The following is a 22639-nucleotide window of genomic DNA, read 5'->3' as shown; positions in this document are numbered from 1 at the left end:
GCTGAGGCAGGAGAATCATTTGAACCTGGGAGGCAGAGGTTGCAGTGAGCTGAGATCACACCACTGGACTCCAGCCTGGGTGACAGAGTGAAACTCTGTCTCAAATAAGTAAATAAAAGAATACTGGGCAGACTTCAAACAGGGTATGGCATGTGTCTGGACTAACTAGGAAAATAGAGAAGATTTCTGCTGCCTTTTAGATGGGGGCTCTTTGGAATAACTTGGAAATAATAGTGGCTACATTGAGTGCCTGACCCTAGAATTACTGCTTGTGACTAATGGCATGTGTATTGGTTGTCGATTGCTGTGTAATAAGCTACTCCAAAACTTAACAGCTTAAACCAACATGCATTTATTATCTCACAGTTTCCATGAATCAAGTGTCTGAGCACAGCTTAACTGGGTTCTCCGTATCAGGATTTCTCACAAGGCTACAATTAAGGTGCCAGCCCGGCCTGATGTCTCATCTGAAGGCAGGACTGAGGAAGGATCTGCTTTCAAGTTCATGTAGTGATTGCAAAATTCACTGCATTCCTTAAGGGCTATTGGACTGAGGGCTCCAGTCCCTGCTGGCTGTTGGTCAATGCTAACTTCACATCTTGCCATGTGAGCCTCTCCATAGGGCAGCTGCTTCACCAAAGCAGGGAAGGGGAAAGAGTTGGCTGGCAACAAGAAGTCACGGTTTTTCATAACCTAATCATGGAAGTGACATCCCATTACCTGCGCCATATTCTATTGGTTAGAAGCAAGGTTCAAGGCCGGGCACAGTGGCTCATGCCTGTAATCCCAGCACTTGGGGAGGCCAAGGTGGGTGGATCACAAGGTCAGAAGTTCAAGACCAGCCTGGCCAGCATGGTGAAACCCTGTCTCTACTAAAAATACAAAAAATTAGCCTGGCATGGTGGTGCACGCCTGTAATCCCCGTGACTTGGGAGGCTGAGGCAGGAGAATTGCTTGAACCAGGGAAGTGGAGGTTGCAGTGAGCCAAGATCACACCACTGTACTCCAGCCTGGGCAACAGAGCAAGACTCCATCTCAAAAAATAAAGCAGCAAGGTTCAGGAACTCAGGCTTATTTAAAAAAAAGAAAATGAAGAAGAAGAAAGAAGGAAAAGGGGCTGGATACGGTAGCTCATGCCTGTAATCCCAGTATTTTGTGAGGCCAAGGAGGGAGGATTGCTTGACCTCAGGAGTTCAAGAGCATCCTGAGCAAACTAGCAAGACCTCATCTCTACTAAAAACCAAAAAAATTAGCTGGGTGTGATGGTGCACACCTGTAGTCTCAGCTACTTAGGAGGCTGAGGCAGGAGGATCACTTGAGCCTGGGAGATTGAGGCTGCAGTGAGCTTGATCACCCCAGTGTACTCCAGCCTAGGTGACAGAGCAAGAACTTGAATCAACAACCAAAAAAAAAAAAAAAAAAAAGGAAGAAAAAAGAAGCAAACCACCTCATGTGTATGCCACACTCACAGGAAATTAAAGATGTGAACACCAAAAGGTGGGATCACTGGGGGCCATCTTAGAGTAGTAATTTATATTTAGTATGGAACATATAATAAGAAACACGTATAGCATAGAACATATAGAAATATAATTCATACTTATTATATATTACGATATGTTAAATATTTTACAGCATTGTCTTTAATAATAATAATAAACAAAATGAGGAAAAACACATTTCGGAAATAGTCTTTCTTCTTGTGAACTTTAAAAGCCATTAAAAAAAAATGATGAAGGACCAGGCGTGGTGGCTTACACCTGTAATCTCAGCATCTTAGGAGGCTGAGACAGGATAATTGCTTTAACCCAGAAGACGAAGGTTGCAGTGAGCTGAGATCGCGCCATTGAACTCCAGCCTGGGCAACAAGAGCAAAACTCCATCTCAAAACAAACAAACAAACAAACAAACAAAACAAAAAACAAAACTACCATAGCCAGTATGTCAGTAATGAGTAAGGGTGCATTCTAATAAAACTTTATCTAAAAAAATAGGTAGTGGGCCGAATTTGGCCCATGGGCTGTAATTTGCCAATTCTTGTCTAGACTGTAAGCCTCCTAAGGACAGAAACAAACGAGCCTCCTATATGCCAGACTCTGGTAGGTGCTAGTGATGGACAAGAAAGATCGGTCCTCACCTTTGATATCTTCAGTACCCTACTAGAGGGCTGGTTTGGTTTTGCGTACATGGTAAAATCTTGGACAATGGTTTTTGGATGGCCTCAAATGACTCAGACTCCTATAAAGTTTCATCTTGTATGACTTCTGAACTTAACTGTTGCTGTTCTCTCCCATCATTGCCCTCAATCTTTCATCCCTAGTCCAATGACTTTGTGAATCTGTTACCATGTGGTAGGTGTGACCTGTGTAAAGGTGGTAAAGAACTTTGGCGTAAGACAACTCTCTGAGCCCTTGAAGACTTTATTGAAAGTTGATTTGCTCTTTCCCCAGATCTTTCAGTGTCAACTGTGTAGTAGGCACTGAGTATTCACAGACCAATCTGTTCTTGTAGAGTTTATGGTCTGGTGGGAAAGGCAGATAAATGAAAGCAAATGCATGTTTACAAATCATGATAAATGCTAGGAAGGAAACAGAAATGTAGGTGCTCAAGGGGGCCAGTGGTAGCAGGAGGAGGAGGGCAGAATCCTGCTCAATACCATGAGTGGAAGAGGACACTGAAGTTGAGACCTAACGAATGAGAAATCGGCCAGGCATGGTGGCTCATGCCTGTAATCCTAGCACTTTGAGAGGCCAAGGTGAGCGGATCACCTGAGGTCAGAAGTTCGAGACCAGCCTGACCAACAAGGAGAAACCCTGTCTCTACTGAAAATACAAAAAAATTAGCTGAGTGTCATGGCGGGCACCTGTAATCCCAGCTACTTGAGAGGCTGAGGCAGGAGAATCGCTTGAACCAGGGAGATGGAGGTTGCAGTGAGCTGAGATCATGCCACTGCACTCTAGCCTGGGCAACAGAGCGAAACTGAGTCTAAAAAATAATAAAAATAAAATACACAAGTCCTATTGGATTAGGGCCCCACCTGATGACCTTATTTAACCTTAACTACCTCCTTAAAGGACCTCTCTCCATGTAGTCACATTGAGGGGTGTTATGGCTTCAACATATGACTTCGGGGGCCATAATTCAATCCGTAACACCCAGGAAGGGTGTAAGCAGGAGAATGGCACGCCTTTGGTGGTCATGTGGAAGTTAATTGTGGAAAGTCTAGTTAGAGGGATCTCGCAGCATTTCCAGGGAGAGATGATGGTGGCCATGGAGATAGAGAGGAGGGGATGAATTGGAGGAGTATTTGAGGCAAAAACGACTGGCTTTACTGTTTTATGGCTTTATTTTATTTTATTTTATTTTATTTATTTATTTATTGGAGGCAGAGTTTCGCTCTTGTTGCCCAGGCTGGAGTGCAATGGCGTGATCTCAGCTCACTGCAGCCTCCTGGGTTCAAGCAATTCTCCTGCCTCAGCCTCCCGAATAGCTGGGATTACAGGCATGTGCCACCATGCCCAGCTAATTTTTTTGTATTATTAATAGAGACGGAGTTTCATCATGTTGGCAGGCTGGTCTTGAACTCTTGACCTCAGGTGATCCACCCACCTCGGTCTTCCAAAGTGCTGGGATTACAGGCGTGAGCCACCGCATCCGATCTGTTTCCTAGCTTTAATAGTTGACTTATCTGTATTCTTCGAAACTCTGGCAGTCACTCAGTAGCTCTGTTCCCTGTGCCTAGTGTAGTACTCTGCACCTTGCAGGTGTTTACTGGGTGCTGAGTAAATGCACACCTGTCTGCAGTGTCCTGGAGTGGCGGTCAGAGACATTATGAAGTTTCCAGATCCATACCGTACACAGCACCTGAGCTTAGGGATCATTATTTAGATCCGGGAAAATCTTCCTTATGTCATTTAGGGCTTCAAACAAGTGATTTCTCCCTGTTTTTTTTTTTCTTTGGTACACTAAAATGACAGAGCCAAATTCCTTCCGTGTGTGTCTGTGTTTCACACACATGCACACTGCAGAGAAGTCGAGTTGAGGACATTTCTTCACTCTCAGCGTAGAGCTCCCTGCTCCTGCTTTCTCACTGAGACTGTGCAGATTGTGTGGGTGGCGAGTTGGTTGTGCAAGGCCTTGCTTGCTTTGAGTCACAGACATGTGGGTTGTCAAATCCATTCCTTCGTGCTTGCTTCCTCTCTCAACCTCAAAGGGCTGGAGACAGTCTTAATATCCAGATGCCTGGCAGTTTGGAAGCAATGATGAAAAGGATAACTTACAAAATGTTTGTATAAATGCACTTAATGCCACAGAACCCTACACTTGAAAAGGGCTAAAAGGAAGCTGATGTGGGAGGATTGCTTGGGGCCCGGAGTTTGAGACCAGCCTGAGGAACATAGGGAGAGCCTATCTCTTTAAAAAAAAAAAAAAAAGAAAGAAAGAAAAGAAAGAAAAAAAAGCCAGGCATGGTGGCTCATGCTTCTAGTCCTAGTTACTAGGGAGGCTGGGGAGCAGGGTAGGAGGATTGCTGGAGCCCTCAGATTTGAGAGTGTAGCGAGCTAGGATCATGCCACTGCACTGCCGCCTCGGTGGCAGAGTGAAACCATGTCTCAGAAAACAAACAATGGTTTGTGTCATCTGAGATGCAAAAAAATAATAATAATAAAGAGAAAGAAAACCAACCAACAAACAAAAAGTTAAAACTCTCCAATGGTACAGCTTTAAGAAATTAAAAAAAAAAAAAAAAGTAGGGAGAAACAAAGCCTGGAGTGGTGGCTCATGCTTGTAATCCCAGCACTTTGGGAGGCTGAGGCAGGTAGATTACTTGAGCCCAGAAGTTTGAGACCAGCCTAGGCAACATGGCAAAACCCTGTCTCTTCTAAAAACACAAAAATTAGTCGGATGTAGTGGCTTATACCTATAGTCTCAACTACTCAGGAGGCTGAGGTGGGAGAATTGCTTGAGCCCAGGAGGCTGCAGTGAGAAAAACAAAACAAAATGGCTAAAATGGTAAATTTTATGTACATATATTTTACAACAATAAAAAATGTTTCCATATGGTACCTTCACAGTCACCTTCATATATATATATAACAAGGCTGTAGTAATCAAAACATAATATGGGCTAAAAACAGACACACAAACCAATGGAACAGAATAGGGAACCCAGAAATAAATCCCCACATGCTGAAGAATGAAACTGGGCCCCTGTCTCTCACCATACACAAAAGTCAACTCAAGATGGATTAAAGACTTAAATGGGACCACACCTATAATCCTAGCACTTTGGGAGACCAAGCCTGGAGGATCACTTGACCCAGGAATTCAAGACCAGTCTGGACAATGCAGTGAGATCCCATCGCTACAAAAAAAAAAAAAATAGGCATGGTGGCATGCACTGGTAGTCCCAGTTACTTGGGATGCTGAGGTAGGAAGATTCCTTGAGCCCAAGAGTTCAATGCTGCAATGAGCTATGATTGTCCTACTACACTCTAGCCTGAGTGACAGAGTGAAACCCTCCTCTCAAAAAAAAAAAAAAAAAAAAAAAACTAATAAAACTTTATACTAGAAGAAAACATAGGGAAAATGTTTTAGGACATTGGTCTAGGCAAAGATTTTATGGCTAAGACCTCAAAAGCACAGGCAACAACAACAACAAAAATAGACAAATAGGACTATATTAAACTAAAAAGCTTCTACTCAGTAAGGGAAGCAATCAACAGTGTTTCCTGTTGAATAGGAGAAAATATTTGCAAACCATTCATCTAACTAAGGACTAGTATCCAGAAATATACAAGGAACTCAAACAACTCAAAAACAAACAATCCCTGCAGCCATAAAAAAGAATGAGATCGTGGTCTTTCCATGGACATGGATGAAGCTGGAAGCCATCTTTCTCAGCAAACTAACACAGGAACAGAAAACTAAACACCACATGTTCTCACTCATAAGCAGGAGCTGAACAATGAGAACACATGGACACAGGGAGGGGAACATCACACACTGGGGCCTGTCGAGGGTGGTGGGGGGCAAGGAGTGGGAGAGCATTAGGACAAATACCTAATGCATGCAGGGCTTAAAACCTAGATGACGGGTTGATGGGTGCAGCAAACCACCATGGCACATGTATACCTATGTAACAAACCTGCATGTTCTGCACATGTATCCTAGAACTTAAAGTAAAATAAAATAAAGACTTAGTAGGGAAATTTAGATTTAACATGGTGATGCCGATTTAGTGGAAAAGATGACTTTTAAAAAATTTGGCTTCATTTAATAAAAAATAATTTTAAAATAGTATAAACCATGAAAGTATACGTACTGCCAGGAAAGTATAAATATAACCAGGGAAGTATAAGTATAACCAATGAAAGTATAAGTACTGCCAGTGTTACCGGGGGTCCTTGCTCCCAGAGCTCCCAAGATGGTGGTGGGCCACTTCCAAGATGGCGGCGGGCCACTTCCAAGATGGTGGCAAGCCTCGTGTTCTCTGACCTGGGGTTCTTGGCCTCACGGATTCCAAGGAATGGAATCTTGGGCCGTGCGGTGAGTGTTATAGCTCTATTAGAAGTCGTGGGTCACGGAAGAGAACCGTGGAACCCAGTGACTAGTGTTCAGCTTGATTAGGACGAAACCAGGCACTTAGCCATGCAGGAACAATGGCAAGCCTTTAGCGCGATCAGGAGTGGCAACGGGTGCTTCCCTGGATCAGGAGCACAGGGGGCGCCCTGCTGGATCGGGGGGATGGAAGTCAGCAGCGGGTCTACAACGGCAGCAAAACAGCAGCGGTGGACGGCGAGCGAAAGTTCAGTTCTAGCTGTAACCAGAAGGGTGCAGCTGCAAGATTTAATAGAGTGAAAACAGAGCTCCCATACAAGGAGGGGACCCAAAGGGGGTTGCCCTTGCTGGCTCCAATGCCTGGGTTTATATCCCGATCCTTGTCCCTCATCAGGCAATAGATGAGTTCATCAGGCAATAGATGATTGGCTATTTCTTTACCTCCTGTTTTTTGCCTAATTAGCATTTAGTGAGCTCTCTGATTGGTCAGGTGTGAGCTCAGTTGCAAGCCTCCTGTTTAAAGGTGGATGCAGTCACCTTCCCAGCTAGACTTAGGGATTCTTAGTCGGCCTAGGAAATCCAGCTAGCCCTGTCTCTCACCAGGAAGGCTTGTGCTTGCTACTGAAAAGCTAAGGCCAGAGGTAAAGACTATGGATTTGGGGAATGAATATTCTTTGAAGCCGTAAGATAATAGCCTGAGGTGCTGAGGACCAGTAGTGCTAGGAACTTTGCATCCATGACTATAGGGCTCTTTAGAACTGTGCCACAGTACAGCATCATGCAGTAGAATCTAAGTTGTTCTTTGTAATAATGAATGCCAGCAATATTTTAAAATAATAATAATACCATTAAAAAGTGGGCAAAGGACATGAATAGACATTTTTCAAAAGGAAACATACAAATCGCCAAGAAGTATATGAAAAATTAACAGTTAATGTTCATTGAATACTTATTGCAGGCTATGTACTGAGTTGAGCATTTTGCATGCATCATCTTACTTAAAATAATGTATGTCCCAGCCTGGCCAACATGGTGAAACCCCATCTCTACTAAAAATACAAAAATTAGCCAGACATGGTGGTACATGCCTGTAATCCCAGCTACTCAGGAGGCTGAGGCAGGAGAATTGCTTGAACCTGGGAGGCAGAGGTTGCAGGGAGCCGAGATTGCACCACTGCACTCTAGCCTGGGTGACAGAGCGATACTCTGTCTCAAAAGATAATAATAATAAAATAATGTATGTCAATTGTTGAAATTTTGGAAAATGAACAAGTGTGTGTGTGAATAACTGGGTGTATTCTATACATATGGCTTTATAACTTACCTATTAACTTAAGGTCATTAATGCAATGTCATCAAATACTCTTCTGATCATCTAGATTGTTGCACTTTATCCTATAATATGAGATGCCACAATTTATTTACACAGTCGACAATTGTAACCCAGCTTGCTTTTGGCTTTTAATGTTTTACATAATACTTGGCAAAAATCCTCATATAAATATTTGAAAATTTTCTAAGTGTCCATTTGTGAATGTAAAAGTTATTTTAGAGGTCTAAGATTTGGTGCAAAACTTGCAATCAGCTACATAGTTCTACTTGAGGCAATTTTCACTCAAAATATATCATAAACCACAGTACAAAAATAGAGCATAGACCTCTCCTTGTGAAGCAGTTGTTTTTGCCTTACTTTTTTTTTTTTTTTTTTTTTTTTTTGAGACGGAGTCTGGCTCTGTCGCCCAGGCTGGAGTGCAGTGGCGCCATCTCGGCTCACTGCAAGCTCCGCCTCCCGGGTTCACGCCATTCTCCTGCCTCAGCCTCCCGAGCAGCTGGGACTGCAGGTGCCCGCTACCACGTCTGGCTAATTTTTTGTATTTTTAGTAGAGACGGGGTTTCACTGTGTTAGCCAGGATGGTCTCGATCTCCTGACCTCGTGATCCACCCGCCTCAGCCTCCCAGAGTGCTGGGATTACAGGTGTGAGCCACCGTGCGTGGCTGCCTTAAATTTTTGATAATCATTGTGCAAGTTATTTAGCATTCCAGTGTTTTGATTTTTCTCCTCTGCTGGGTAGGAATAACAATAATACTGTTATTCACCATGGTGGTGTGGGAAGTTTCAAAGAGCACATGTCTATAAAGGGCTTAGTGCAAGGCTTGGCATGCAGTTAACACAAAATAAATGCGAGCTGCTGTCATTAGCAATACTGACTACATGGCACTGTGATGCTTATGTAAATGCCAGGCTGTGTGTCTGTAACCTGAGGTATTTGTGTAAATATTTTCCTAAAATAAATGTAACTAAGGTTGTTCTTCTCACTTGTATGGAGTCATCTTATGTGGTAGATGCTCAAACACAAATTCCAGATACAGAGTGGGCAGTGGTAGTTAGGAAGATAGAAAGGCTAGGGAGTGTTCCTGGGAAGTCAGTAAACTTGGAAGATCTAAGGTTATATTAAAAATGTTGTATCAGAACAAAGGCTCAGGACGTTAGTGTTAGCAGAAACCAGATATCTTAGAGCAGTGGTTTGTCAACTTTGCCAGCAATCCACAGTAAGAAATTCAACTCCGGCCGGGCGCGGTGTCTCACGCCTGTAATCCCAGCACTTTGGGAAGCCGAGGCGGGTGGATGACTTGAGGTCAGGAGTTCGAGACCATCCTGGCTAACACAGTGAAACCCCGTCTCTACTAAAAATACAAAAATTAGCCGGGCGTGGTGGTGTGTGCCTGTAATCCCAGCTACTTGGGAGGTTGAGGCAGGAGAATCACTTGAACACAGGAGGCGGAGGTTACAGTGAGCTGAGATCATGCCATTGCACTCCAGCCTGGGTGACAGAGGGAGACTCTATCTCAAAAAAAGAAAAAAAAGAAATTCAACTCCATTAACACCCACAATGCAAATAAACGTGTGATTGTGTACAACTATTTTATCAAGCAGTACTTATTATATGTGCTGTAATCTGATATTTTATAGCCTGTTTCATTTTATTTTAATGTTGATTGTTACCCACTAAATTTGTTTCATTGAGACCCCCAATTTGAAATATTGCCTTGAATATATATATACATATATACATATATATACATACATATATACATATATATACATACATATATATACATACATATATACATATATATACATACATATATATACATACATATATACACATATATATACACATACATATATATATATATATACCCTTGTTTAAAAATAAAAGGTTTGCAGCTCCATATTTTTTAAAAAAATCTTACCCAAGCATTTAATCAGTACTGAATGGTTTTGTTCTTGTTTTCATGTTAAGTTGAATCTGGGGGTACTATTCCAGAATATTTACATGTTAGACAATGTTCTGTAAAAGGGGCATTGTAGCAGCATGCAGGCAGTATTCAACCAAAAACTGGGCAAGAGTCATAATTCACTCTGGTTTCTCTTTCCTTTTAAGCAGGTAGTTCCAATTTGCCAGCAGAATGAGTACAGAAAGAGACTCAGAAACGACATTTGACGAGGATTCTCAGCCTAATGACGAAGTGGTTCCCTACAGTGATGATGAAACAGAAGATGAACTTGATGACCAGGGGTCTGCTGTTGAACCAGAACAAAACCGAGTCAACAAGGAAGCAGAGGAGAACCGGGAGCCATTCAGAAAAGGTAACCACATGAAGTCCCGGTGACTAGGTCGCTTATAAATCCTCATGTGGGTCGTGGCCACACGTGCCAAAGATGATCGGTCTATTTTGTGTGGTCTAGGAGGGAATCTTCTCTGATCTCTTCTTAGGATGCGACTGACAGAATGGTGGATGGGCTTGGACAAGTACCCATTGTCCTTAGTAAGAAGGGCTAGGAGAGCATATCTGACAAGTTCTGCAGAGAAAATACATTAAGGTCTTTGTTAGTGTGTATATATATATATATATTTTGAGGCAGGGTCTCACTGTGTCTCCGCAGCTAGAGTCCAGTGGTGTGAACTCGGCTCACTGCAGCCTTGACCTCCTGGACTCAAGTGATCCTCCTACCTCAGCCTCCTGAGTAGCTGGACTACAGGCATGCACCACTATGTCCAACTAATTTTTGTATTTGTTTGTGTGTGTAGATGGTATTTCACTATGTTGCCCAGGCTGGTCTCAAACTCCTGAGCTCAAGGGATCTGCCCACCTCAACCTCTCAAACTCCTGGAATTACAGGCATGAGCTACGATGCCTAGCCAGTGTATATATTCTTAAAATGAAGTTATGCATGCAAGAATCTGCATGTTACTGCACCCAGAAATTTTTAAAGGATACATATCAATCAGTCTTAGATGTTAACTATTAGTATTGTTAAATTGGCGGTATGAGTTATATAAATAACCATCCTTGTGTATGTGTGTGTGTGTGTATATATATATATATATGTATATGGTCTGCCCAGGGTCAGGCCAGCATCAGAGGCAGGGTCTAGACCAAGGCCAGCAAACCTTTTCTGTAAAGGGCCAGCAAGTAAACATTTTAGGCTTTGTGGACCACGTGGTCTCTGCCAATGTTGAGTGTAAGTGACCGCAGACAGTACATCACTGAGGGCAGTAGAACATGGCTTGCTTTTACCATACGCCTTTTCCTTTGTGGCTTTTCTATTTCATCTCCTGCTGGTTCTCCCACCCTGGCAAACAGATGTGGGCTTTTCTTGTAGCTCTTCTCCATGAACAAGCTGAGACTTTTCTCTCTGGACCCCAGATTTGATATCAGGCTGAAAATATTTCCTCCATGGTGTTCCCTAAAATTCTAGCCGAACAACCTTAGCATCACATTCACAGAAATCATTATCATAGTGTTCTGGTTTCAGCGCTCCAGACACGCCTCCCTGCAGCCTTAGTCAGAGAAGCCTCGGATTTCAGCTGGTTTTCCCGAGGTCTCTGTTACTGCCATTCTGCCCTTGCAGGCTTTCTAGAAGCCTGTTTCTCCCCCATGCCAAATCCCCCCTCTAGTTTCTCTTTCTTGGGTTCTGCTATCTGGATGAGCTATTTTTTTCTAATAATTTTAACCTGTAGAAGATGTGACATGCATGAAATCCCGTTTCTGCAATGATTCTTCCTGTTCTGGTCACAGAATCTGCCTGTGGGGAGATTCTCAGTGTGGGGAGTGCATGCACCCCGGGAGCCCCATCTCACCCAAATGTGGGGAGGCCATTGACTCCTGTATGTTGTTTGTCCGCTACCTTTCCATAGCAAACATTTAGATGAATTACCTCTTAGAGTGGGTTTCCGGTTTTGATTTCAAGCTTTTGAATCAAGCTGTTTTGATTCAATTCTGCCTTGAATCAGAAGGTACTAAACTCATGATACTTGACCAAAATTAAAGTGAAATTCCTGCCGGGCACAGTGGCTCACGCCTGCAATCCCAGCACTTTGGGAGGCCGAGGTGGGTGGATCACCTGAGGTCAGGAGTTCGAGACCAGCCAGACCAACATGGTGAAACCCCGTCTCTACTAAAAATACAAAAATTAGCCAGGCGTGGTGGCAAGTGCCTGTAGTCCCAGCTACTTGGGAGGCCGAGGCAGGAGAATCACTAGAACCCGGGAGGCAGAGGTGGCAGTGAGCTGAGATGGTGCCATTGCACTCCAGCCTGGGCAACAAGAGTGAAACTCCAACTCAAAAAAAAAAAGAAAGAAAGAAAGAAAATGGAATTCCCACCAATCTGAACAGGAAGGTGGCCTCTGTCATAACAGGTCCAGACTGGATATTGGTGAACTAGCTAAAGCTGAAGCAGCCAGACAAGTTACAAGGAAGTTCTAGTTGATTGCCCAAACAGTGAATAAAACATGCTTCTTCCTCATTCCTTTCCCCGCTAATTGCACTGCTTAGTCTCCTATCACAATTTTGGAATCTCTACCAAATGTAGATATCTGATGGGGTGGCAGGAGAATTGGCTCCATGGGGTCCAGGGTAAACTTTGCTCTTGGTGCTTGGTGGCACGCCATCAGACGTGTAGTCCGAGACACAGCAAAGGGACCAGGATTGGGTGCCTGCAGAAATGTCAGAGACACATGTAGTGGGTGGAAACTCTCATCCCCTGTTTTTTTACAACTCTGCCTGCCCATTATGGTGGTTAGGATCCTTTCCTGATCATTCAGTTTGCAGGTCATATGTTTTGTAGATTTCTACCCTCGGTATATGGGCATTAAAAGAGCTCAGTCTTGGCCGGGCACGGTGACTCATGCCTGTAATCCCAGCACTTTGGGAGGCCAAGGCAGTTGAATCACCTGAGGTCAGGAGTTCGAGACCAGCCTGGCCAACATAGTGAAACCCCATCTCTATTAAAAATACAAAAATTAGCCTGGCATGGTGGTGCACACCTATAATCCCAGCTACTCGGGAGGCTGAGGCAGGAGAATCGCTTGAACCTGGGAAGTGGAGGTTGCAGTGAACCAAGATCCCACCACTGCACGCCATCCTGGGTGACAAAGTGAGACTCCATCTCAGAAAAAAAAAAATGCTCAGTCTTGAATCTCAGTCATGTTTTCCAAGGGTGATTTATATTCCTAGGGGATTTGGGTGGTTCTCGCTTCTCAAAACCCATATCAAATGACTTTGCCTGTGACTTTTTACAAAAATTCGTATTCTAATACCTCTCTGTGCCCTTCCCAAGCACACAGATGATGTTCAGTAAATGCCAGACCTCTTTCCTCCCATTTCCCATGTGCCCTGCCTCCCTCACAGCCAGTCTGCTCTCCTTCTTTCCTCCCTTCCTCTCTTTGCCCTCTTCATCCCTCTTTCCTTTCCCACTATATTCTCATTTGTGCAATTTCCCAGTTAAGGTCAGTGTCACCCTGACTTCTCTTTCTTTTTTTAATCATCATCTGTCTTTCTTGACATTTCACATCCTGAATAATTTCCTTCAGAGAATCGGTTCTTTAAGACATCAGAACATGAGTCACCCTGCGAGGTACCACCAGACTGAGTAACACCAGGGACCAGCACCCATTCTAGCAAAACACTGCCTAAGCAGCCTGAACTGCGCTAGTTTCTTTAATGAGGGTTGTAGCACAGAAAGTTGCTTTCTTTTTTTTTAAAGAAAGGAAATCCCCTAGCCCAACTAAGCTTTCCTGTTAAACAAGTGCTTTGAGAGACCCATTCAGAGTACTTTTCACTAGAAGGACCTTTATTGTGTTTTGTGAGAAGGAAGGACAGGCACAAACGTGCTGTTAGAATGTGCCATGGAGAAAGATAAGCCCACAGGTTCGAGTGGAGTAACTTTACCCTTTGTGTAAAGATTCAGCAAAGATTCTCAGAAATGAGCGGGAATGTTTTCGGTGCTATGGGATGAGCTCTGTCGTTTCCTGATGAACACACTTCTCAGCATGTGTTCTGGGAAACACTAGTTTTTGTATTTTTGGAGTTTTCTTGTTGTTTGTTTGTTTGTTTTTGTTTTGAGATGGAGTCTCTCTCTGTCGCCCAGACTGGAGAGCAGAGGCGCGATATCGGCTCACTGCAACCCCGCTCCTGGGTTCAAGTGATTCTCCTGCCTCAGCCTCCCAAGTAGCTGGGATTACAGGCGTGTGCCACCACGCCTGGCTAATTTTTGTATTTCTAGTAGAGACAGAGTTTCACCATGTTGGCCAGGATGGTCTCGATCTCCTGAACTTGTGATCCACCAGCCTCAGCCTCCCAAAGTGCTGGGATTATAGGCGTGAGCTACCACACCCGGCCTTAAAGTGATATCTTCATAAAATAATCTGGAATTAAGAATGTGGGGTCTTTAGAGCATCTATGAATTAATATTTAGTTGGAACCAAAACACAGATAAAGATGGCTCATTGAAACGTATCAATCGTAGGATATCCTAGGGAATCTCTGAAAAGTGCTGAGGGAGCTGTTCCACTTAATAAGATGAATTTTCCATTTTCGGCACATACCACATATGGGAGTCTACTCTGGCTACTTATTTTCTTTCTTTCTCTGATCGGTTGTAAATTGCCATCCACCTCCACAGCCTAAGAACACCAGAGTAATTGATGCTTGTAAAGTCGCAGGGTGAGGGGTATTCCTGCACTGAGTGATTACTGATGGGGAAGGGTGGTGATACTGTGCCATCTCATTTTATTTTATTCTTTTTATTTATTTGTTTATTTATTTATTTGACAGAGTCTCGCTCTTGTTGCCCAGGCTGGAGTGAAGTGGCGTGATCTCAGCTCACTGCAACCTCCGCCTCCCGGGTTCAAGTGATTCTCCTGCCTCAGCCTCCCGAGTAGCTGGGATTACCGGCGCCCGCCATCACACCCAGCTAATTTTTGTATTTTTAGTAAGGACGGAGTTTTGCCATGTTGGCCAGGCTTGTCTTGAACTCCTGACCTAAGGTGATTCGCCCACCCTGGCCTCCCAAAGTGCTGGGATTACAGGCATGAACCACTGTGCCCGGCCTATTCTATTTATTTTTAAGATCTTGGGCAACATGCTCATTTTAGAGAATTTGCTTTCAAGTCATGTAATTTATGATTGAACCTTGGGTAAGAATCTCTTGCTCATGGAAACCTAACTCAGCTGGTGGTTTTCTTCCTGCTACTTTGCAGCCCAAGTTCAGAAGTAGATTTTTAATGATAGAAGTCACCATAGGAAGACACTCTCCTTTGCACTAACTGGGGGTTCTCAGTCCTGCCTGTACATCAGAACCTCTTGTGGAATTTTTACAAACTCTCTAGGTGCCTGGACCCAGCCCATGCAGATATAGAGTGGTTCTGGGATGAGGCAAGGGGAAGAATCTATCATTTAAAATGAATTCAGTGGCCTGAATATTTTCTCCCATTCTGTTGTCTCTTTACTTTGTTGATTGTTTCCTTTGCTTTACAGAAGCTTTTTAACTTGTGATCTCATTTGTCCGTTTTTGCTTTGGTTGCCTGTGCTTGTGAAGTATTACTCAAGAAATCTTTGCCCAGTTTAGTGTCCTGGAGAGTTTCCTAAGTGGTTTTTTTGTTGTTGTTGTTTGTTTTTGTTTTTGTTTGAGGCAGAGTCTTGCTCTGTCACCAGGCTGAAGTGCAGTGGCACGATCTTGGCTCACTGCAACCTCAACTTCTTGAGTTCAAGCAATTCCCTTGCCTCAGCCTCCCGAGTAGCTGGGACTACAGGTATGTGCCACCATGCTCGGCTAACTTTTTGTATTTTAGTAGAGACGGGGTTTCACCATGTTGGCCAGGATGGTCTCCATCTCTTGACCTTGTGATCCACCCACCTTGGCTTCCCAAAGTGCTGGAATTACAGGCGTGAGCCACCATGCTCAGCCTTCCCCAGGGTTTTCTTGGAGTAATTTCATAGTTTGAGGTCTTAGATTTAAGTCTGTAATCCATTTTGATTCAATTTTTGCATATGACAAGAGATGGGGTCTACTTTCATTCATCTACATATAAATATGCAGTTTTTCCTTGCATCATTTATTGAAGAGACTGCCTTTCCCCAATGTATGTTCTTGGCACCTTTGTTGAAACAAGTTTACTGAGGATGTATGAATTTATCTCTGAGTTCTCTTTTCTGTTCCATTGATCTGTGTGTCTGTTTTTATGCCAATACCACGTTGTTTTGGTTATTATAGCTCTGTCATATAATTTGAAGTCAGGTAATGTGATTCCTACAGTTCTGTTCTTTTGGCTTAGATTAGCTGTGGCTTTTCTGGGTCTTTTGTGGTTCCCATACAAATTTTAGGATTTTTTTTCTATTTCTGTGAAGACAGTCATTGGTATTTTCATAGAGATTGCATTGAATCTGTAGATTGCTTTGGGCAGTGTGGACATTTTAACAATATTCCAATCCATGAGCACAGAATATCATTCCATTTTTCTGGTGTCCTCTTTAGTTTCTTGCATCATTGCAATCAATTTATAGTTTTGATTGCAGAGATCTTTTACTTCTTTGGTAAACTTAATTCTTAGCTATTTTATTCATAGCTATTATAAATGGGATTATTTTCTTGATTTGTTTTTCAGATTGTTTGCCGTTGGCATACAGAAAGGCTACTGATTTCTGTATGTTGATTTTGTATGTTGCAACCTTACAGAATTTGTTTACCAGTTCTGATTGTTTTTTGGTGGAGTCTTTAGGTTTTTCCAAATATGAGATTGTATCATCCGCAAACAAGGATAATTTGACTTATTCCTTTCCAATTTGGATGCCGTTTATTTCTTTCTCTTGTCCGATTGCTCTAGCTAGGACTTCTGGTGAAAGTAGGCATCCTTGACATGTTCCAGATCTAAGAGGAAAGGCTTTTAGTTTTTCCCCATTCAGTTTGATACTAGCTATGGGTCTGTCACATATGGCTTTTATTATACTGAGGTATGTTGTTCTATACCCAGTTTTTTGAGGATTTTTTTATCATGAAGTGATGTTGAATTGTATCAAATTCTTTTTCAGCATCAATTGAAATGATCATATGGTTTTTGCCCTTCATTCTCTTGACATGACATATCACATTAATTGATTTGTGTGTGTTGAACAATCTTTGCATTTCTGGGATAAATCCCACTTGGTCATGATGAATGATCTTTTTAATGTGTTGTTGAATTTCAATTTTCTAGTATTTTGTTGAGGATTTTTGCATCAACATTCATCAATGATATTGGCCTATAGGTCTTTTTGTTTTTGTTTTTGTTTTTGTTTTTTGATGTGTCTTTGTCTGGTTTTGGCATCAGGGTAATACTGGCCTTGTAGAATGAGTCTGGAAGTATTTCCTCCTCCTGTATATTTTAGAATAGATTGAGTAGGATTGGTATTAGTTCTTCTTTAAATGCTTGGTAGTATTCAGTAGTGAAGCCATTGGGTCCTGGGATTTTCTTTGCTGAGAGACTTTTTATTATGGCTTTGATCTCATTACTTGTTATTCATCTGTTTGGGTTTTGGATTTCTTTATGGTTCAATCTTGGTAGGTTTTATGTATCTAGGAATTTATCCATTTTTTCCTACATTTTCCAATTTATTGGCAAATAGTTGCTCATAGTAGCCACTAATGATCTTTGAATTTCTGTGGTAACAGTTGTAATGTCTTCTTTTTCAGCTCTGATTTTATTTATTTGGGTCTCTTTTTGCTTTTTTTTTTTTTTAGTTAGTCCAGCTAAAGGTTTGTCAATTTTGTTTATCTTCTCAAGAAACTAACTTCTTGGCCAGGCACAGTGGCTCACACCTGTAATCCCAGCACTTTGGGAGGCTGAGGTAGGTGGATCACTTGAGGGCAGGAGTTTGAGACCAGCCTGGCCAACACAGTGGAACCCTGTCTCTACTAAAACTACAAAAATTAGCCAGGTGTGGTGGCACATGCCTATAGTCCTGGCTACTCCTAGCTACTCAGGAGACTGAGGCACAAGAATCGCTTGAACCTGGGAGGCGGAGGTTGCAGTGAGCCAAGATCTCACCACTGCACTCCAGCCTGGGCAACAGAGTGAGACTCTGTCTCCAAAAAAAAACCAAACCAAACCAAACCAAACCAAAAAACCATTTTTGTTTCATTGATCTTTTGTATTGTTTTCTTTGTTTCAATGTCATTTATCTCTGCTTTGATCTTTATTATTTCTTTTCTTCTAGTAATTTTGGGTTTGGTTTGCTTTGCTCTTGCTTTTCTAGTTCTTTTTTTTTTTTTTTTTTTTTTTTTTGAGACAGAGTCTTGCTCTGTTACCCAGGTTGGAGTGCAGTGGTGTGATCTCGGCTCACTGCAAGCTCCGCCTCCTGGGTTCACGTCATTCTCCTGCCTCAGCCTCCCAAGTAGCTGGACTACAGGTGCCCGCCACTGTGCCCAGCTAAGTTTTTTGTATTTTTTTAGTAGCAATGGGGTTTCAGTGTGTTAGCCAGGATGGTCTCGATCTCCTGACCTCATGATCTGCCCACCTCGGCCTCCCAAAGTGTTGGGATTACAGGCGTGAGCCACTGCACCTGGCTCTAGTTCTTTTAGATGCATCATTAGGTTGTTTGAAGTTTTTCTTATTTTTTGATGTAGGCACGTATAGCTATAAACTTCCCTCCTAGTACTGCTTTCACTGTGTCCCACAGGTTTTGGTTTATCATGTTTCCATTATCATTTGTTTGAAGAAATTTTTCAGTTTCCTGTTTAATTTCTTCATCGACCCACTGGTCATTTAGGAACATATTGTTTAATTTCCATGTTTTTGTATAGTTTCCAAAATTCCTCTTATTATTGATTTCTAGTTTTACTCATTGTGGTCAGTCAGAGATGTTTGATATTATTTCAATTTATTTGAATGTTTTAAGACTCATTCTGTGACTTAATATATGTTCTGTCTTTGAGAATGATCCATGTGCTGAGGAAAAGAATGTGTGTTCTACAGCTGTTGTATGAAATATTTTATAAATATCTATTTGGTCTATAGTGCAGATTAAGTCCCATGTTTCTTTGTTGATTTTCTGTCTGGAAGATCTGTCCAGTGCTGAAAGTGTAGTGTTGATGTCTCCAGCTATTATTTTACTGGGGTCTATCACTCTCTTTAGCTCTAGTAATATTTCCTTTATATATCTGGGAGCTCCAGTGTAAGGTGGATAAATATTTAAAACTATTATATCCTCTTGCTGAACTGACCTCTTTATCATTATATAGTGACTTTGTCTCTTCTTATAGTTTTGTCTTGAAATCTATTTTGTCTGATATAAATATAGGTATCCTGTTCTTTTTTGCTTTCCATTGGCATGGAATATCTTCTTCAATCCCTTCATTTTCAGTCTAGGTGGAGCGTCTGTTGTAGGCAACAGATCACTGGGTCTTTTTTTTTTTTTTTTAAATCTATTCAGCCACTCTATGTCTTTTGATTGACAGTTTAGCCCATTTACATTCGATGTTATATTGATAAGTAAGGACTTACTCTTGTTATTTTGTTATGTTTTCCGGTGGCTTTGTGGTCTTCTCTTCCTTCTTTCCTCCCTTCCCTTCTGCCTTTTAGTGAAGGTGGTTTTCTCTTGTGGTGTGCTTTAATTTCCTGCTTTTTATTTTGTATATATCCATTGTATGTTTTTTGATTTGAGGTTACCATGAGGCTTGTAAGTACTGTCTAATAACTCATTATTTTAAGCTAAAAGAAAACTAATAAAAACTCTACACTTTAACTTCCTCCCTCTGCTTTTTAACTTTTTATTGTTTCATTTATATCTTATTGTACTATGTCTTGAAAAGTTGTTCTAGTCACTATTTTTTATCAGTTCATCTTTTAGTCGTTCTACCGAAGAGTAGTTTACATGTCACAGTCACAGTGTTATACTATTCTGGGTTTTTCTGTATACTTAACTGTTACCAGTGAGTTTTGTGCCTTCAGGTGACTTCTTATTGCTCACTAACATCATTTACTTTCTGATTAATGTACTCTGTTTAGCATTTCTTGTAGGACAGGTCTAGTGTTGATGAAATCCCTCAGCTTTTGTTTGTCTGGGAAGGTCTTCATTTCTCCTTTATGCTTGAATATATTTTCCTTCAGCACTTTAAATATGTCATGCCACTCTCTCCTGGCCTATAAGGTTTCCACTGAAAAGTCTGCTGCCAGACGTATTGGAGTGCCATTGTATTTTATTTGTTTCTTTTCTTTTGCTGCTTTTAGGATCCTTCCTTTTATCCTTGACTTTTAGGAATTTGATTACTAAATGCCTGAGGTAGTCTTCTTTGGGTTAATCTGCTTGGTGTTCTACAACCTTCTTGTTCTTGGATATTGATATCTTCCTCTAGGTTTGGGAAGTTCTCTGTTATTATCCTTTGAATAAACTTTCTACCCCTGTCTCTTTCTCTACCTCCACTTTAAGGCCAATAACTCTTAGATTTGCTTTTTTAAGTCTATTTTCTAGATCTTGTAGGTGTACTTCATTCTTTTTTATTCTTTTTTCTTCTGTCTCCTCTGACCATATTTTCCAATAGCTTACCTTCCAGCTCACTAATTCTTTGTTCCACTTAATCAATCCTGGTATTAAAAGTCTCTGATGCATTCTTCAGTATGTCAGTTGCATTTTTCAACTCCGGAATTTCAGCTTGACTCTTTTTAATTATTTCAATCTCTGTTACATTTATCTGATAGAATTCTAAACTTTTTCTGTGTTGTCTTGAATTTCTTTGAGTTTCCTCTTTGTTAAGTTTATCTGATAGAATTCTGAATGTCTTCTCTGTGCTATCTTGAATTTCTTTGAGTTTCCTCAAAATGGCAATTTTGAATTTTCTGTCTGAAAGGTCATATAGTTTTGTTTCTGCAGGTTTGGCCCCTGGTGTCTTATTTAGTTTGTTTGGTGAAGTCATGTTCTCCTGGATGTTCTTGATGCTTGTGGATGTTCATCAATGTCTGGGCATTGAAGAGTTAGATATTTATTGTAGCCCTCACAGTCTGGGCTTGTTTATACCCATCCTTCTTGGGAAGGATTTCCAGGTATTCAAAAGAACTTGGATATTATGATTGAACCCATATCTGCATTAGGGGGCATCCCAAGCTCAATAATGCTGCATTTCTTGCAGCCTATCTGGAAGAATTATCTGGATTATCAAGCCCACACTCTTGTTCTTGTTGCTTACTTTCTCCCAAACAGAATCAATCTCTCTCTCTCTCTTTTTTCGCTATTTCTCTCTCCCCCTTCCCCCCCTCCCTCCTCTCCCTTTCTCCTTCTCTCTCTCCCTCTGTTCTGGGCCACCCAGAGCTAGGGGTGTGGAGATACAAGCACCAATATGGCCATCACCACTGAGAATGTACTGGGTCAGACCTGAAGCTGGCACCACACTGGGTCTCGCCATGGCCCACTGTAACCATGATCTGGTTGCCTATGTTCCCTCAATGCCTTGTCGTGAAGCCAGCCAGGCTAGCTTCAAGCCAGTGAGTTCCCCCAGGCTGCAGCCAGATCCAGAGATGCCATCTGGGAGCCATGGACTGGAGTCCAAAACCTTAGAAATCTGCTTGGTGTCCTATCTATTCTACTGTGGCTGAGCTGGCACTCAAACCATTAGCCAGTCCTTTCCACTATTCTCCCCTTTCCACAGGCTCAGGGGCCTCTCCCCATGTCCACCACCACCACAGGCCTATGAGGAGTGCTGCCAGGTTACTGCTGATGTTCGGTAAAGGCCTATGGCCTCTTCAGTCAGCTTGTGGTAAATGCTTTCAGTCACCCTTCAGGGCAGTGAGCTCCCCTCTGGCAAAAAGCAAGTCCAGAGATGTCATCCAAGAACCTAAGGCCTAGACTCAGGGACCCCAAGAGGGGTCTCTATTTGTTGCTTTACCCCACTGTGGCCAAGGTGGTAGCAAGTGCAAGGCAGGCTGGGCGCAGTGTCTCATGCCTGTAATCCCAGCATTTTGGGAGGCTGAGGCAGGCAGATCACTTGAGGCCAGGAGTTAGAGACCAGCCTGGCCAACATGGCGAAACCCTGTCTCTACTAAAAATAAAAAAAATTAGGCCGGGCGCGGTGGCTCACTCCCGTAATCCCAACACTTTGGGAGGCCAACGTGTACGGATCATGAGGTCAGGAGTTTGAGATCAGCCTGACCAATATGGTGAAACCCTGTCTGTACAAAAAATACAAAAATTAGCCTGGCACAGCTGGGCACGGTGGCTCACACCTATAATCCCAGCATGTTGGGAGGTCAAGGTGGGTGAAACACTTGAGGTCAGGAGTTCAAGACTCGCCTGACCAACATGGTGCAACCCCATCTCTACTAAAAATACAAAATTAGCCAAGCATGGTGGCACACACCTCTAATCCCAGCTACTCGGGAGGCTGAGGCAGGAGAATTGCTTGAACCCGGTAGGTGGAGGTTGCAGTGAGCTGAGATCGCACCACTGCACTCCAGCCTGGGTGACAGAGTGAGAAACCATCTAAAATAAAATAAAATAAATAAAATAAAATAAAATAAAATAAAATAAAATAAAATAATAAAATAAAAAATAAAATATTTTAAAAAATTAGCTGGGCATGGTGGTACATGCCTGTAATCCCAGCTACTCAGGAGGCTGAGGCATGAGAATTGCTTGAACCCAGGAGGCAGAGGTTGCAGTGAGCTGAGATGACACCATTGCACTCCAGCCTGGGCAACATAGCAAGACTCCATCTCTGAAAAGAAAGAAAGAGAGAGAGAGAAAAAGAAAGAAAAAAGAAAGAAAGAAAG

The 22639-nt window shown here is 42.3% G+C and overlaps 1 protein-coding gene across 3 annotated transcripts in view; it reads left to right on the top strand.

Annotated features, from left to right (window-relative positions):
* ATP8B1 (ATPase phospholipid transporting 8B1) overlaps positions 1–22639 on the top strand; it is a 156423-nt gene that overhangs the window by 64353 nt on the left and 69431 nt on the right. For 2 of the 3 annotated variants that reach the window (XM_063699249.1, XM_055368209.2), the window contains exon 2: positions 10005–10210. In XM_063699249.1, coding sequence (XP_063555319.1) covers positions 10030–10210 — 181 coding nt within the window. In that variant the 5' untranslated portion in view covers positions 10005–10029. The remainder of the gene's footprint in view (positions 1–10004; positions 10211–22639) is intronic. The other variant, XM_004059466.5, reaches the window with a different exon arrangement.

Source organism: Gorilla gorilla, chromosome 17 (assembly GCF_029281585.2).
Source record: "Gorilla gorilla gorilla isolate KB3781 chromosome 17, NHGRI_mGorGor1-v2.1_pri, whole genome shotgun sequence".
Classification (NCBI taxonomy): Eukaryota; Metazoa; Chordata; class Mammalia; order Primates; family Hominidae; genus Gorilla; species Gorilla gorilla.
The sequence above is the reverse complement of the archived record's forward strand: the minus strand, read 5'-3'. Positions and strand labels throughout refer to the sequence as shown.